This window comes from Aedes aegypti, chromosome 3 (genome assembly GCF_002204515.2).
Source record: "Aedes aegypti strain LVP_AGWG chromosome 3, AaegL5.0 Primary Assembly, whole genome shotgun sequence".
Lineage (NCBI taxonomy): Eukaryota > Metazoa > Arthropoda > Insecta > Diptera > Culicidae > Aedes > Aedes aegypti.
The window spans coordinates 264,127,044-264,143,234 of record NC_035109.1 but is presented as its reverse complement, the minus strand read 5'-3'; the positions used below and the strand labels follow the sequence as shown (position 1 = coordinate 264,143,234).

The 16,191-nt window shown below is 40.1% G+C and overlaps 1 protein-coding gene across 1 annotated transcript in view; it reads left to right on the top strand.

Moving 5' to 3' along the window:
- LOC23687671 (protein argonaute-2) overlaps positions 1 to 7,952 on the top strand; it is a 55,464-nt gene extending 47,512 nt beyond the window's left edge. Inside the window, exons 3-4 of the mRNA XM_011494700.2 lie at positions 6,751 to 7,508; positions 7,583 to 7,952. Of these exons, the coding sequence (XP_011493002.2) occupies positions 6,751 to 7,508; positions 7,583 to 7,676 (852 nt within the window). The 3' untranslated portion in view covers positions 7,677 to 7,952. The remainder of the gene's footprint in view (positions 1 to 6,750; positions 7,509 to 7,582) is intronic.
- Positions 7,953 to 16,191: the final 8,239 nt, after the last annotated feature.

Sequence of the window (16,191 nt, the reverse complement as noted above, 5' to 3'; positions counted from 1 at the left end):
GGAATACTTAAGTAGTACAGACCTTGGATTACTTAACATAGGCAATCGCCCAACCTTCATGGTTTCTAATAGAGAAGAAGTGTTAGACATAACGCTCTGCTCGAATAGAATCAGTCACGAGTTGACGAATTGGCATGTATCCGATGAGGAATCATTATCTGATCATCGCTACATCTTCTTTGAACATTCAAATGTAACTGCGCAGACTTTGCGTTTTAGGAATCCCCGGTCAACAAACTGGGAACTCTACATTGAATTGGTTGCGACCAAATTTCATGGATATTCTCCGTCCATTGAAAATCCAAGTGATCTGGATGATGCCGTTGATACTACAACATCCTACATTATGGAAGCTTTTGAAGAAGCATGTCCTCTGCGGTCTGTAAAGACTACAAGAGGGACCCCATGGTGGAATTCCGATCTGACTAGACTCAGGAAACAATGTAGAAGGAGTTGGAACAGACGCCGTTCAGCTGGATCAGAGTCGTTCAAGTCAGCTCGCAAGGCTTACAAGAAGGCTCTTCGTTCTGCTGAACGATCCGGCTGGAAAAACCTTTGTACAAATGTTTCCAGTTTGAGTGAAGTCAGTCGGTTGACCAAAATTCTTGCAAAATCTAAGGATTTCCAAGTGAACGAAATTCGCTTACCTAATGGTGACTTTACTTCTTCCGATGAAGAAGTTTTAGAATGTTTATTCAATACACACTTCCCCGGATGTGTGGACATAGCATCTACGGATGAACCAAATGTCTTTTCATGTAGTTACGAGTCTCTGGCCTCGGCTCGCAGTATCGTAACTACTGAATCGATTCAATGGGCACTTAACAGTTTTGCTCCTTTCAAATCTCCAGGAGCGGATGGGATTTATCCTGTTCTGCTCCAAAAGGGATTTGAGTCTATCAAACATGTTTTGAAAAAGCTACTTGTAAGCAGTTTTGCTACCGGGTACATTCCCAAATCCTGGCGTGATATTACTGTAAAGTTTATCCCAAAAGGAGGACGTGCGTCGTATGAGGAAGCGAAGAGTTTTAGACCAATCAGTCTGACCTCTTTTCTTCTGAAATGTCTGGAACGCATTATCGATCATCACATCCGTGATGTTTATTTGGCAAACATGCCTCTGCATGTGAATCAACATGCTTACCAATCTGGAAAGTCCACTGTGACTCTTTTACACAAAGTTGTATACGATATCGAGAAAGCATTCGCTCAGAAGCAATCGTGCTTGGGTGTTTTCTTGGATATTGAGGGTGCCTTTGATAACGTGTCTTTCGATGCCATATTGGAAGCCGCACGAAACCATGGGCTACCTACAATGATTACCAATTGGATTCATCAAATGCTCGAAAACCGACATCTCTTCTCGACATTGCGTCAAGCAGCGATTCGAAAATTGAGTGTTTGCGGATGCCCCCAAGGGGGAGTCTTGTCACCACTTTTGTGGAATCTCGTAGCAGATACGCTATTGAGGCAACTCAATAATTGCGGTTTTCCAACATTTGGATTTGCCGACGACTATCTAGCTCTGATAGTTGGTATGTGCATAAGCACCCTATTCGACCTGATGCAAAGTGCTCTTCAGGTAGTCGAGAGTTGGTGTCGCCAATATGGCCTTTCGGTAAACCCGAATAAAACATCTATTGTTCTTTTTTCGGAAAGACGAAACCGCGATGGAATTCGACCTTTACGTCTTTTTGGCACTGAGATTAATGTGACTGATCAAGTAAAGTATGTCGGAGTCATTCTAGATTCCAAACTTTTATGGACAGCTCACATTGATTTCAGAGTCAAAAAAGCTTGTATGGCCTTCGGTCAATGCCGGCGAATCTTTGGTAAAACTTGGGGCCTCAAACCCAAATATATCAAATGGATTTACACAACAGTTGTTCGACCAATATTGGCATATGGATGTCTTGTGTGGTGGCAAAAGGGCGAAGTGAGAACAATCCAATCAAAATTGGGCCATCTCCAAAGGATGTGCTTGATGGCGATGTCTGGTGCGTTCTCTACAACTCCCACAGCAGCGCTCGAGGCCCTTTTCGACGTTGCGCCACTACACATATATCTTAAACAAGAAGCACTTTCTTGCTCTTACCGTTTATGGGTACTGGATCTACTGGAGAAAAATCCAGTGAATCGTAGATCTACACACACTTCGTTGTTTCCACTTTTGGTGAATTGGGACAAAATTGTCCTTGCTCCAAGTGATCTCACAATTGCTTGTAACTTTCCTTACAGGACATTTACCACACAATTCCCTTCAGAGTGGACGTCTGGCTATTTGGAAAGAAGTATATCAAACAATATAGTATGTTACACTGATGGCTCCCTTCTTGAAGGTAGAGCTGGTGCAGGAGTATATTCTCGTGAGCTAAGGCTGAATCAGTTTTACTCACTTGGTAGAAACTGCACCGTTTTTCAGGCGGAAATATTTGCTCTTATGTGTGGAGTGCAATCAGCACTTCAACAGCGCGTAATGGGTAAAGTCATATACTTCTGTTCAGATAGTCAGGCTGCTATAAAAGCTCTCGCTTCGGCCAACTCAAGGTCGAAGCTTGTTATCGCATGTCGAACTCAAATTGAGGAACTGAATTCAGTCAACTCTGTAAACCTTGTATGGGTACCTGGCCATTCTTCCATCGCTGGAAATGAATTGGCTGATGAGCTAGCTCGCGATGGAGCATCGCATGACTTCATTGGCCCTGAGCCGGCTATTCCAATTTCGAAGTGCTGGGTGAAACTTCAGATAAACTCTTGGGCGGCAACTCAGCACAAGCAATATTGGAATAGTTTGGAGTCGTGTCGTCAAACAAAAATGTATATTACTGAGCCATCTCCAAAGGTGGCGAAGTATTTAACAAATCTGTCAAAGCAGAATTGCAGTCTCTTGGTCAGAGCGTTGACAGGCCACTGTCGACTCAACTATCACATGGCAAATATTCAGCGTGCTGACTCATTTGTGTGTGATAGTTGTGACTCCGATTATGGAACTTCGTATCACCTGATATGTAACTGTCCAGTTTTTGCGCAAATGCGATTCCAATTACTTGGTAAACACTTATTAAGTGAAACTGAATACAGAAGCCTGAATCTTCAGGACATCCTGTTATTCTTAACCCGCTGTGGTAATGAGCTATAGGCTCTCTTTACGCTCATGCGTTTTGCAGTGCCCTTTTTAGGGCGCTGTTCGAACTCATTGTGGTATGGAGCTACATGCTCTCATTTCGCTTATGCGATCTTCCCTCTTCAAGGGACCCCACTCCTATTTCCTCCCATCTTTCCCTTCCCTTTCCTCTCCCATCGGGTAGATGATGAAATAGGCTCAAATATGGCGATGGCACAAATCTCCCAACTGGTGGGGAACGTGCCTTTGCAGCCGGCCTTCTGATACCTGATACCCGTACAGTCACTTATATGCATGCGACATGTGCCTCAGCTCGCCCAGCGTCATAGGTGGCTATGATGCGCTTAGTGGCTACCTCCAAGCTATGTTGAAGAAATACAAGCAGTATTGCATGATATACTTCAGATGGTTAAAACACCAACTTTATTAATTTTGATCATGTTACAATCTTCTACAATATTCTTCGCTATTACATCAAGTAGTGTTATTGACATTCTGGGTCCAATTGAACGCGATCATCAATTTTCCTGAACCAAACAGTAGATGATGTGCTGTTGCTCATATGTTTAAGCTGAAAATCCCATATTGACTTCAATTCAGATGCACCGGCTCATGGAGCGACCAAATGAGCTGAATATTTCAGGGAGGCTTCCTCTAACCCCAAGAAATAATCCTGGGGGGTGCGCCGTGGAATCATACAACTTTATTTTTCTCCCATACTGAGTTGGGCCAGTCTATTGGCATAGTAAGCTCTCAGTTAATAACTGTGGAAGTACTCATAAGAACACTAAGCTGAGAAGCAGGTTCTGTCCCAGTGGAGACGTAACGCCAGAAAGAAGAAGAAGATGATTTGAAAAGAAACAATCAATTGTCCCGTTCTGCAGCAAGTGGTCCGTTTAAATCAGCAAGGATGGCCATCAAAAGCAAACAGTATCGAAGATGAGCAAGTACGTCGATTCTTCCTGTATCGTGAAACCCTGACTGTTGTAAAAGGATGTGTCATGACGACCGATCGTTTGGTAGTACCGTACAATTTTCGTACCCGTATTCTGAAGCAAATACATCGTGGTCATCCCGGAATTTAGAGAATGAAAGCCATCGCCCGAAGCCACGTGTTTTGACCGAAAATAGACAATGCTATTGAAGCTTTCGTAAGAGAATGCAACAATTGTGCCTCCCATTCGAAAACGCCAAGGAAGATTACGCTACAATCATGGCCTCAAACCGCAAGTCCTTGGGAGCGAATTCATATCGATTTTGCAGGACCGATCTTCGACCAATATTTTCTGGTTGTCGTCGATGCACATTCCAAATGGCCAGAGGTTCAGTCGTCCGATCGCCAACTACATCAAGTGTTACTGAGTTTCTTAACGAACTGTTTTCCCGTTTTGGAGTTCCTTCAACTGTGGTATCGGACAACGGATCGCAGTACGCCGCATTCTGTAAATCCAAAGGAATCCAACATCGAAGAACAACATCGTACCATCCACAATCCAACGGCCATGCGGAGAGGTTTGTCGACACTTTGAAGAGATCGCTACTGATTTCTACAAACGTACCGTTCTACACCAAGTCAAATGAAGGAAATGCAAAATGCAAGGAAAATCATCAGCAGAACTAATACTTGGTCCCAAAATGCGTACAGCTCTCAGTTTACTTCAACCAACCCAACGCATACCCACAGTCTTGAACCAGCCGCAGAAAGATCAATTCAACAATAAACATGGAGTTGTTTCCCCTTCGTTTCAAGCCGTAGATAAGATATTTAAGGTTTATTCTGCGAACAAATGGACTTGTTCAGCAGGAGTCGTGATTGAGGCGTTTGGACATGTAAACTACAGCGTGTTACTAGATAACCAGCATGGCAGACGCAAGCTCATTCGATTCCATGCAAACCAGCTGAAGTGGCGTGAAGTAAGCAGCACCGTTACAGATTCCAGCAGATCACCATTAAGTATCCTGGTTGACATGTTTGGCCTACAATGAAAACCTATTCCCGTTCAAGATACTACTCCGATTGAAATAGTTGAGAAACAGGAAATATCGGACATTTTTTATGTACGTTTTCAAGCTACTAACGAAGATGGTCATGGACCTGAAGCTAATCGACATGAAACAGTGACTGTACCTTCAATTCCTCCAGAGGTACAAATACGTCCAAAGCGAACAATTACAATGCCGTCAAGATTCGAACCGTATTGGGTACTTCAGAAATAAGAAGGGAGAGATGTTATCACAAGCAGTAATGAAATTGTGCTTTTTCTCTTCAAGATTTTCTTTTCGCGATCTTTTGAGAGTTTCCGGCAAAACGCGACAGTCTCCTTTCTTTGCGATTTGGAAGGAAACCTTTATTCCCCTAATGGCGTTCAAGATTTTCTGCCTACAACCTCCAAATTCGAAACAACTGACCGCGATTGGCGGCACTTTTCGTTTCCTCATTTGAATCAAATATTCTGTGCTAGAGGCTGCTTCGATTTGGTGTTCGGAAAATTTGTCTAAAGCATCGAAATAAGCAATCGCTTTATCAAATCAAAATTATCAACATTTATCAAACTCCAGAATGCGTGCTTTCTTCCAAGGGTGAAATAGGAAGAAAGCGCGCATTCCGAAGAAACGTTATTTTTTCCACTTTTCCGTGACCTTCTAAAGAGTTTGTTTTCCCACGAGGGTGTCTAAGAAGAATTACCACCGCTACCTCGCTAACGGGTCCAACGAAATATCGAAGGCACGGGTCCAAACAAGAATCGAAAAGGGATCAATAGTAGAAGAAGTATTGCTGAGAAGTATTGTAGTATTATTAGTTAAATGAAATCTTCTAAACCATAATTCTAAAACAGGTAATCAGATTTTCTTCAAAAAAACTATCAGAACTACCCCAAAAGTTTGTTTGTAACATCCGTATCTACTATTTGAGAGGGAATTACACTGCGGAACACGTTTTTGTCTCAAGCACCAAAATACCGCTATTTACTTAATTAAGAGTTGCTGAATCCATTGCCGTTTTCAAAAATATCATAGCACGTCTAGTTTTCCAGATATTGGCTGTTGAAAATGCCAAATTTGACTATTTCAGCCAACTTGCATGCAAGTTTTCCAACTTGTACGGCAATTTATTTGCTTGATTTGCCACAGAATTCAAACTTTATGTATATAACAACACTTATCAACAAAGTTCAGAATACTATCGATGCTAAAAAGTTATTTTTTTATAGTTTAGAAAAGTATTGTATTTTGCCATATAAGAGAAACGAAGTATTTTCTATGGCGAATGCCAGCATGTTAAAATAAATCGATTTTATCTAAATTTAATCGTGAAATATCAACCAAATTATATGTGTCATGAAGGTAAAGATGTATTTTGCATGTTTGGTGGATTAGATCACTAAAAAGTTTGATAAATCATACTTTAAAATTTAAGTAAACATCAATGAAACCAGTGTTTTACACAACTTTGGCGACTTGTAGCTAAAAATTGTGACGTGCTAGAACATTTCTGAAAACGGGATCATATTCAGCGATCCCAAATCTACTAGAGACACATCATTTGATCCTTGAGACACGCAAAAATGTCTTTTTTGTTACGCTGTGTTATCAATTTAAGCTACAAACTTTATTGCATTTTACAGATCAACGCCAAAACGAACGGTTCCAATCACGTGTTGGCGAAAAATTTCAAACCGCCGATTGCACGCAAAACGGTGATGTACGTCGGAGCCGATGTAACCCACCCTTCGCCGGAGCAAACAAATATCCCAAGTGTGGTGGGAGTGGCCGCTTCATACGATCTCGAGGGTTTCCGTTACAATTGCTGCTACCGTCTGCAAGGGCCCAAAGACGAGATGATTAGAGATCTGCAAAATATCGTTATCAAACAGCTGAGACAGTTCAAGCAGACGAACCAAAGTCTTCCGGAACTCATCATGTACTACCGCGACGGAGTCTCCGAGGGTCAATTCCAAGAGGTACTGACCATAGAACTTCGTGCCATGCAAGCGGCGGCTGCTAGTGTCCAACAGGGTTACAAACCGAATATCACCTTCATTGTGGTCCAAAAGCGACACCATGCCCGTTTCTTCCCGACTGCCAACTGCCCGACTGAGGGAAGAAACAACAACGTTCAGCCGGGAACTATCGTTGACCGTTACATCACTGCTCCGAACCAGTATCAATTCTTCCTGGTTTCACATGCTGCTGTGCAAGGTGTGGCCAAACCCACCAAATATTGTGTGCTTTACGATGATGAAAACTGTAACCCCGATCAGTTGCAAGCGCTGACTTACTATCTGTGCCACATGTTCACGCGCTGCAATCGAGCTGTGTCCTACCCGGCTCCAACCTATTATGCACATCTGGCAGCCTACAGAGGACGCGTCTACATCAAAGAGTGAGTAGCTCAACAATTCCCTTAAGTTCGTTTTTCATATTATTTTACCAACCAACATCTATATGTACTTTCAGTCGTCCTCTGAACATGAACAACCTGACCAAGGAGTACGAGAGAATGCAGATCAGGACCGAGATACAGGACGGTCACCCGATGTTCTTTGTTTGAATTCCCACGAGAAAGGGAAAATTCATTTATATTTTTTAAACTACCCATAACAAATATTTTTTCTGTGCAGTATAAATCGCTATTTGCGACTACTACAACTAATCTGATATTTAAAAATATATTATATAATCGAAAGGAATCACATCATCCATCAAAACAAAATTTATAAATTTTATGAGATACATGAATGAGCTAAAATATCATCTTTACACATTACTTAAATAACATTGGACAAAAAATGACTGACGTTTAATGTGATTCCGCTATACCCACAAACTTGTTGGCTCTAGGATACTAATTTCTGCCCAAATCCCAATAACGTACCCAGCAGACCGCTCGGGGTGGGGAGTTTGAATTTATTTCCGAGATGATCTCTAGTAGGAAAGGTGTAGCAGTATTCGCCTTGGGGGCCTACCTTTGCCGAAAGGTTAGAGTCCGCGGCTACAAAGCAAAGCCATGCTAAAGGTGTCTGGGTTTGAATCCCTGTCGGTCCAGAATCTTTTCGTAATGGAAGATGCGCGACAAAATTTTGTACGCCGAATTCAACAGGGTAATCCCTCTGTAATTGGCACACTCCAGTCTGTGCCCTTTCTTGTAGATTGGGCGTATGAAGCCATCCAACCAGTCGGTGGGCAATTCTTCGCCCTCCCATACCTTCAGAAGTACTCGGTGGATCGACTGATAAAGCTGCTCACTTCCGTGCTTGAGAAGCTCGACCGGGATCTCGTCCTTCCCAGCAGCCTTACAGTTCTTCAGCTCGCTGATAGCCTTTTTAACCTCTCCTATGGTCGGTGGGTCCACAGCTTGATCGTCATCATCTATATTCAATTCATCCTGTTCTTCGCTACATTTACATTTTCACCGTTCAACAATTGCTGAAAGCGCTCCTTCCACCTGGCAGCCACCGCCGTTTTATCGGTCAGCAAATTCCCTTCTCGATCATTGCACATTGCGGGCACTGGTACGGTATTGTGCCGCGCACCATCGACCGTTGCATAGAATCTCCGCATATCATTCCGGTTCATGCTTTCTTGTGCTTCAGCTACCACACTTTCTTCGTGCTGCCTTTTCTTTCTGCGGTGGATTCGCTTCTCTTCGGCTTTCGCTGCCCTTGACCGCTCTCTGTTCTGTCGGGTACCTGCCACAAGCATACGGCTTCTGACGACATTCTTCATGTCTGTCACTCTCTGGCACTCTTCATCGAACCAGTCGTTTCGTCTCCGTCGTTAACCAGTGCCAATCACTTCCCGCGCCGTTGTTGTCACAGCTTCGTGGATAGGGTCCCACAGGCTGTCGTCGCCTCCAGGAACGTTGATTCTTCCCAACTGCTCGTCTAGTTGCTGGCGGTACTGTGCAGCTACCCCATCAGTCGACAAGCGTTGTATATTGAAGCGTAGCGTTCTGTATGTTGTGTAACTCGTGACGCTTGATAATCGCGCCCGAATTTTAGCTACAACGAGATAATGATCCAAATCTATATTAGGGGCCCTAATTTAGGGCATCGGAAGGTCCTGACATCCATGAAATGTCACCCATCAACCAGCACGTGGTCTATTTGAGAGCAGGTATTGCCAATCGGGTGTCGCCATGTGTGTTTACGGATATTCTTTTGTGCGAAGTAGGTACTGCTGATTGCCATCCCTCTAGCAGCAGCGAAGGTTACTAGCCACAGGCCATTATCATTAGTAACGGAATGAAGGCTTTCCGTTTCTTATCCAAGCTCTCATAGAACTCATCCTTCATGTCATCGGGCTTATCGTTGGTTGGCGCATATATGCTGATCAGGCTGTAGTTGAAGAACTGCCCTTCATTCTCAACACACAGTTTCGGTCGCTTACCGGTTTCCACCGAATAATTCACTTCATTTGCTTCCCAATCACCATGAAGCCAACTCCACGTTCTGCTCTGTCGCCACCGCTGTAGTAGATGAGGTACTTTAATGACGTGTTGGGGGTCGTCCATAAATGACGTAGCTTTTTAGGGGGGAGGGGGGTCTTCGCGAATTTGTGACGAAGTGTGACGAGGGGGAGGGAGGGGTCCTAGCTAGTGGACGTAGCATTTTGAATCAAGTCCGTAAAAAGAAAGGCGCTGAAAAAAATTGCAGACAATTATTTTTTATGAAACTTCATTTATTTTTCTTATAAACTTGGGTTGTAAAATTATGATTAGGCTTCAAAACATTCATATGACAAGATTGAAACTTTGATTGAACTTTAGATTTTCTTGATAAATGCAATCAAACAAATGTTTTGAAGCTTTAAATAATTATGTGAATATTATATTATATTCGTGTCCAAATTAATAAATTTATAAATAAACAAAATAATTTTAATGAATTGATTAAAAATCAATGCTCTAACTACTTGGAGCACATTTTTTTGCCATTTGTTAACATGATATAAAGTCAGCCGTTTTAGTTTTATCCATATTTTCTTTTGGAGCTTTATTTCTTCAAGAAAATAATATATGCTCTTCTTGGCAAATATTACATTTAAAGCAAGATATTTATTCCGTGAATTATGCCTTCAATGTTGCAGGAGATCTCCACCAGGTCCGTCACACTCAGGCTCAGATTGGGTACCACTTCTAGTACTGCATTTGGTCCCTCGGTAGTGCAAAAGGTACCCAAGTTTGACAGATCGCAGTACACTTTTCGCGGCATTCTAGATTACCTTATGAGCCATAAAATTTTGGGCAACTGCAAAGGACATGGAGGTCTTTAATTTGTCTTTGTCTCCACCCAATCAACTCATCATTTGTGTTGATATATCAATGCTCTTGATGGAATAGCCCGAATATTAATGAGGATAATAGATTCGAGTGTTAACAAAATTGCCCTATCATTAAATTTTGGTAATAACTCGGTAATTTGAAGAATTTTTATTATTTAACGGTTTCATGGAAACGATAATGAAAATCAACTGAAATATTAATAGAGATTATTGTATTTGTATAATAATCGCTAAAATTTCCTAAACATTCCAAATATTTCAAGTGTAATCTTTTATATATCTGGCCACTGTTTGCTAAAATGATTTGAAATTGGATAATATTAACGATGATTCATTTCAAATTAATATATTTTCTTGATCATTTTCATTGAAATCTATTTCCTAACAACGAAAAATTTAAAAAAGCAATCCTCTAGTATAACGAAATTTTGTTCAATACAATAAACATTCTTCTTCTTCTTCCTGGCGTTACGTCCCAACTGGGACAAAGCCTGCTTCTCAGATTAGTGTTCTTATGAGCACTTCCACAGTTATTAACTGAGCGCTTTCTTTGCCGATTGACCATTTTTGCATGTGCATATCGTGTGGCAGGTACGATGATACTCTATGCCCTGGGAATCGAGAAAATTTCCTTTACGAAAAGATCCTCGACCAGTGGGATTCGAACCCACGACCCTCAGCATGGTCATGCTGAATAGCTGCGCGTTTACCGCTACAGCTATCTGGGCCCTATACAATAAACATATTGGACCCTAACTCGACAGTAACGAGCTTCATCAATCCAATCAATTTTTTTTTTTTCACACTTTTTATAGTAAACTTGTTTTTTTTATGGTAAGAACAGCAATAGTAATATAATTTAGTCTATAAGAAACTGGAAACCAAAACCAAGGAAAATGTTTATTTAAAACTTTTCCAAATAACGTTTGAGCGCTACTGTATATCAAACTGTTAGAATAGATTATCCTTTCAGTTCAGTCAGTAATTAATATTAAACTTTGTATTGAACTTCTCAATTTCAATTTTTTGTTTCAACCCAGTCATAAAGGAAAACAAATAAAAAAAATCAGAGGGGGTTGTGTACAAGACACGACCGCATGACGTTAACTACTCCAAGTGATTTTTTGCAACTGAATTTTAGTCTTTTTTCATAGTTGCAGCCTTCCTTTGGTTCAAACTCTAACATAATATCGTGACGGTCCCAACATTTTAGGTTTTTAATTGACACCCAGTATATTGCTGTAAGATGTAGTTAACATCAAAAGAAGAATGAGCGAATAAGCTGAAAAAGGTCTGCTTTTATAGTGCACTAGCCAACCCAAAGGAATCGTGGAAGACAATATGAACGAGTTTGGTTGCGTAAGAAAGGGGTCGACATTTTCCCAATTTTCGACAGTCTATCGTCAAAAATCAAAAGTTTTCTCCATTTGAGTAAAATGTTGTATAAATTTCCGACCGATTGGTGGGAAAATATTGAAAATCTACCGATAAATGGCTGAGTTATTACCATTCAAAATCTTACATAATTTTGTGACGGTCGCAACATGTTAGATTTTCAATTGACACCCAGTATATTGCCGTAAGACGTAGTTAACGTCAAAAATATAGGGGGGGGGGGGGTGCTCGATATGCTACGTATTTTCCAGGGGGGAGTACCAGCATTTGTGACGAAATGCTACGAGGGGGGAGGGGGGTGTAAAAAATCAGTGAAAAAATGCTACGTCATTTATGGACGGCCCCTTGGCGATGGGGTCCACCGCTCGAAATTCACATTCTCCGGTTCTCGGCCTGCGTATTTCCTGGATAGCTGCCACGTTCACGCCGGCATTCCGCAGTTCACGTTTCGTTTCGTTTTTATTCGTGTTTGACGTTTACACAATACCGCCATCTGTTGGCCCGTCGACCAAACACACCGATTTGAGCATTGCACACTGGGCCAGGAGCAGAATTTAGCCAGACAAAACCTCTAGCGCTTTAGGAGTGCATTTTTTCGAGTTGGTGTCAAAGGAGACTTGTCTTGAATTTGTTCGTTCTTCAATTTGATGATAAAAGTTAGTTGGAAATTTCGCCGCATAGGTGGCGCTGCGATGCAAACTTTTTTGTTTTGCGTCCTAGAGCTTTCGCGTCTTCGGCAATGTTTTAGAACGTGTAAAAATACGACAAGTTGTCGAAGACACCAAAGTTCTAGGACTTCAAATAACAAAGTTATGGTAAAAAATGTGTAAATCACTTAAATTTTACGTTTTTTTTTTACTTTTTACCTCAAAATCGTAAAATATTTTATTTTAACAACCGTGCGTCGTTTAATTTCGATGACATGCATGTACTGTATGAAAAAAAAATCTTGTTATTATATAAATATTTGAATTTTTGAACAAATTATTGTAAAAACATCATAATTTTTAACATAACTTTACTCAAAAAGTTGCAAGTTTTTGCAAAAACTTATCAATTTACCGAAATACGCTATATTTCATCTACCAAATGTCAAAGTTTGCCAGATGTATATTTTGATATATTTGAGATATCTTAATTAAAAATAGCCATCTCTTCATATAAATAGAATGGACTTATTATTAATTATGTCATTATTCTACAAGATTTTTGACACATTGCGTCAGTTAAGATTTGTTAATCAAATACTTTTATATTGATACTAGTGATTTGTAAATTGTGATTTATGTCAGAGAGAACTGTCTCGACGCGGTTATAACAGGATGTAAAAAATGAATTATAGCAGGCCATAGCGAGGTTCTAATTAGACAGTTGCTGAAGATGACATAAGAGCCGCACAACAATATGAAAATATCTAGATACTGTAACACCTGACTAATAAAAAGTATTTGATTAATAAAACTTGACTGACGCAATGTGTCTAACAATCTTGTAGTACAATGATAAAATTGATAATAAGTCTATTCTATTTATATGAAAACGGTGGTTATTTTGAATTCAGATATCTCAAATATACCAAAATATATATCCGGCAAACTTTGACATTTGGTAGATGAAATATAGCGTATTTGGGATCATTGATAAGTTTTTGCAAAAATTTGCAACTTTTTGAGTAAAGTTATGTTAAAAATTATCATATTTTTACAATAATTTGTTCAAAATTTCAAATATTTATATAAAAATAAGATTTTTTTTCATAAAGTATATGCTTGTTATCGAAATTAAGCGACGCATGGTTGTTAAAATGAAACATTTTACGATTTTGACGTAAAAAGTAAAAAAAAACGTAAAATTTAAGTGATTTACACATTTTTTACCATAACTTTGTTATTTGAAGTCCTAGAACTTTGGTGTCTTCGACAACTTGTCGTATTTTTACACGTTCTAAAACATTGCCGAAGACGCGAAAGCTCTAGGACGCAACACAAAAAAGTTTGCATCGCAGCGCCACCAATGCGGCGAAATTTCCAACTAACTTTTATCATCAAATTGAAGAACAAACAAATTCAAGATAAGTCTCCTTTGACACCAACCCGAAAAATGCACTCCTAAAGCGATAGAGGTTTTGTCTGGCTAAATTCTGCTCCTGGCCCAGTGTGCATTGGGCGTACATGACTTCGTGACTATGATTTTGATCAAAATTTGTTCTAAGTGTTACGTCTGTTTGTCTGTGCTACTATGGTGAGCCGTCATGCGTTAGCGGTGTTTGCATTTTGCAAGTATGAAGAAAAAATATTCAAACTTTTTTGCAATCGACTACAGATGACACGCAGACTTCGTCCTTTGGCGGAGAGGCCTGTATCCAGTGTTGATAGACTCACACTCAAAATCTCAATCAATCGCTCTGCCGTGAGAGCACACTCATTAGAGATCTGCTTCGCAAATCTCACTATTCAGATTTTGATGCAAAATCAACTCAATCAACTCAAACCGTAAAACATGATTCAGTCGCAAAACCCGGCAAAAACTCGTGAAACCCGAACGTTGTTGTTTACGTTAGAAAGGATTAACATAATTTTACCAGACTAACAAGAAATTATTGCCGTGTGTGAGTAAACTGTGGAAATACGAGACAATGAGTTAAAAAGGTGAGCCAACTCATCCATGATTTTTTGACTGCTGAGTTGCATGATTGACAACTCACGCATGAAAAACCTCAAGCGTGAGTTGTGAGAAATTGAGTTTTTCACAACACTGTAAACCTGACATTACCCTTTAAGGTGTAAAAAATACCCACTTTTTTCTGATATATGAAGCTGTCAAAATAAGGGGTAGTTCAAAATATCGCATAATGGGTAATTTGTGCCCATTTGTAAATTCCGATGGTTTACTCTTTAATGAGTAAAAAATTTCTTGCAGTTTATAATAGTAAAGCTATCTACCAGACTGGGCTGTGATATACTTAAGTTGTGCAGACCCAGTATGGAAAGATGCGACCATGAACCGATGAGCATTGCGGGGTGAAATTATTGATTCAGAGTTATGTATCTAACACTTCTTGGGAAAGTTTTTGCAATGCATTTTTAGTTTGGATCCAGGTTTTAAATAAGTTTCGGTAATAACTGCTATATGCACGTTAGAAGCTGTAAGAAAATTAAACAGCTCGTCCACTTTACCATTCAGAGAATGATCATTCCAATTTAAAATATTTAAATTATTATTTGGATCCATTAGAAAAACGTAATCCAATAACAATTTTATTAGTAAATTTTACATCAACTTGGACTGCTTCAGTCATAGTGGTGGCTTTGAACATTACATCAATCATTAGATTCAATTGTTCAGTTAGAAAATTAAAATCAGAGGCGACATATCACTTGAAGTGGGTACATTTGATTATTTACCGTTAGAATTTTCGGTAGACGAAGAGGAGCAGTAGATGTTACCTGTGGCGGTGGGGTTTTTAGTCCATTTGATTTGAAACAAGTAGAATGGTTACTCATAGTGCAAATAGGAGAGGAGTTCAAATTACCTACTACGCTATCGGCAAAGGATTTTCTCTGGGTAGATACATTCGAAATTAAAAGATTCGAACGGCTACCCGACGGAATAACATTAGTTTGTGAATGAGCATGGTTATAATCCACCTGATGGGTGTGATTCCTATTCAAGCGATCGTTAACTGAAAAATGAGCATTGTTCGATATTCTACCAGGCGAATTCCGGAAACGACCGTAATCGTAACGGACATTACTGTTCGTATGCCTGGCACGAGCCTCGACGACTCGCCTACGCAAAGGGCAAGCCCAAAAATTTGACTTATTATTGCCTCCGAAATTGGCGCATATAAACTTATCGGTATCTTCCTTTACTGGACAGACGTCCTTAGCGTGAGAAGAACCTCCGCAAATCATGCATTTAGCATCCATGCGGCAAAATTTTGTACCAATAAAATTTTGAAATTTTGGGTTCTGTCTCAACTTTCAACGTAGAATCCGAATGTGTAAATAAGTGGATACCCCTAAACAAGCCAATTAAGGAACAGAAGCTAAATATCTGAGCAAAACGGGTTCTGGTGGCCTATATTGACCAACGCGATTTTCAAGGTTTATGCTTAGTTCCGATATTTTTACATATACATAATATGGATTAAAAGCATTCATTTGGCGTGTTTGCAGTATATAGGGAGCCGAATCCTATTCTTGGCACTTTTGATTCACTTCGGCAGTGTTTTACTGGCTTACCATACATTAAAAAAATATATTAGGCTGGCTAAAACCGGTGCTTCTACCCTGGATTTTATTTTTTTCAAATGAGACTTGCCCGTGTTGCCAGGAAAAAAACAGCAGAAATGATTTCGGATCATCACAAAAAATACACCGTCGTAA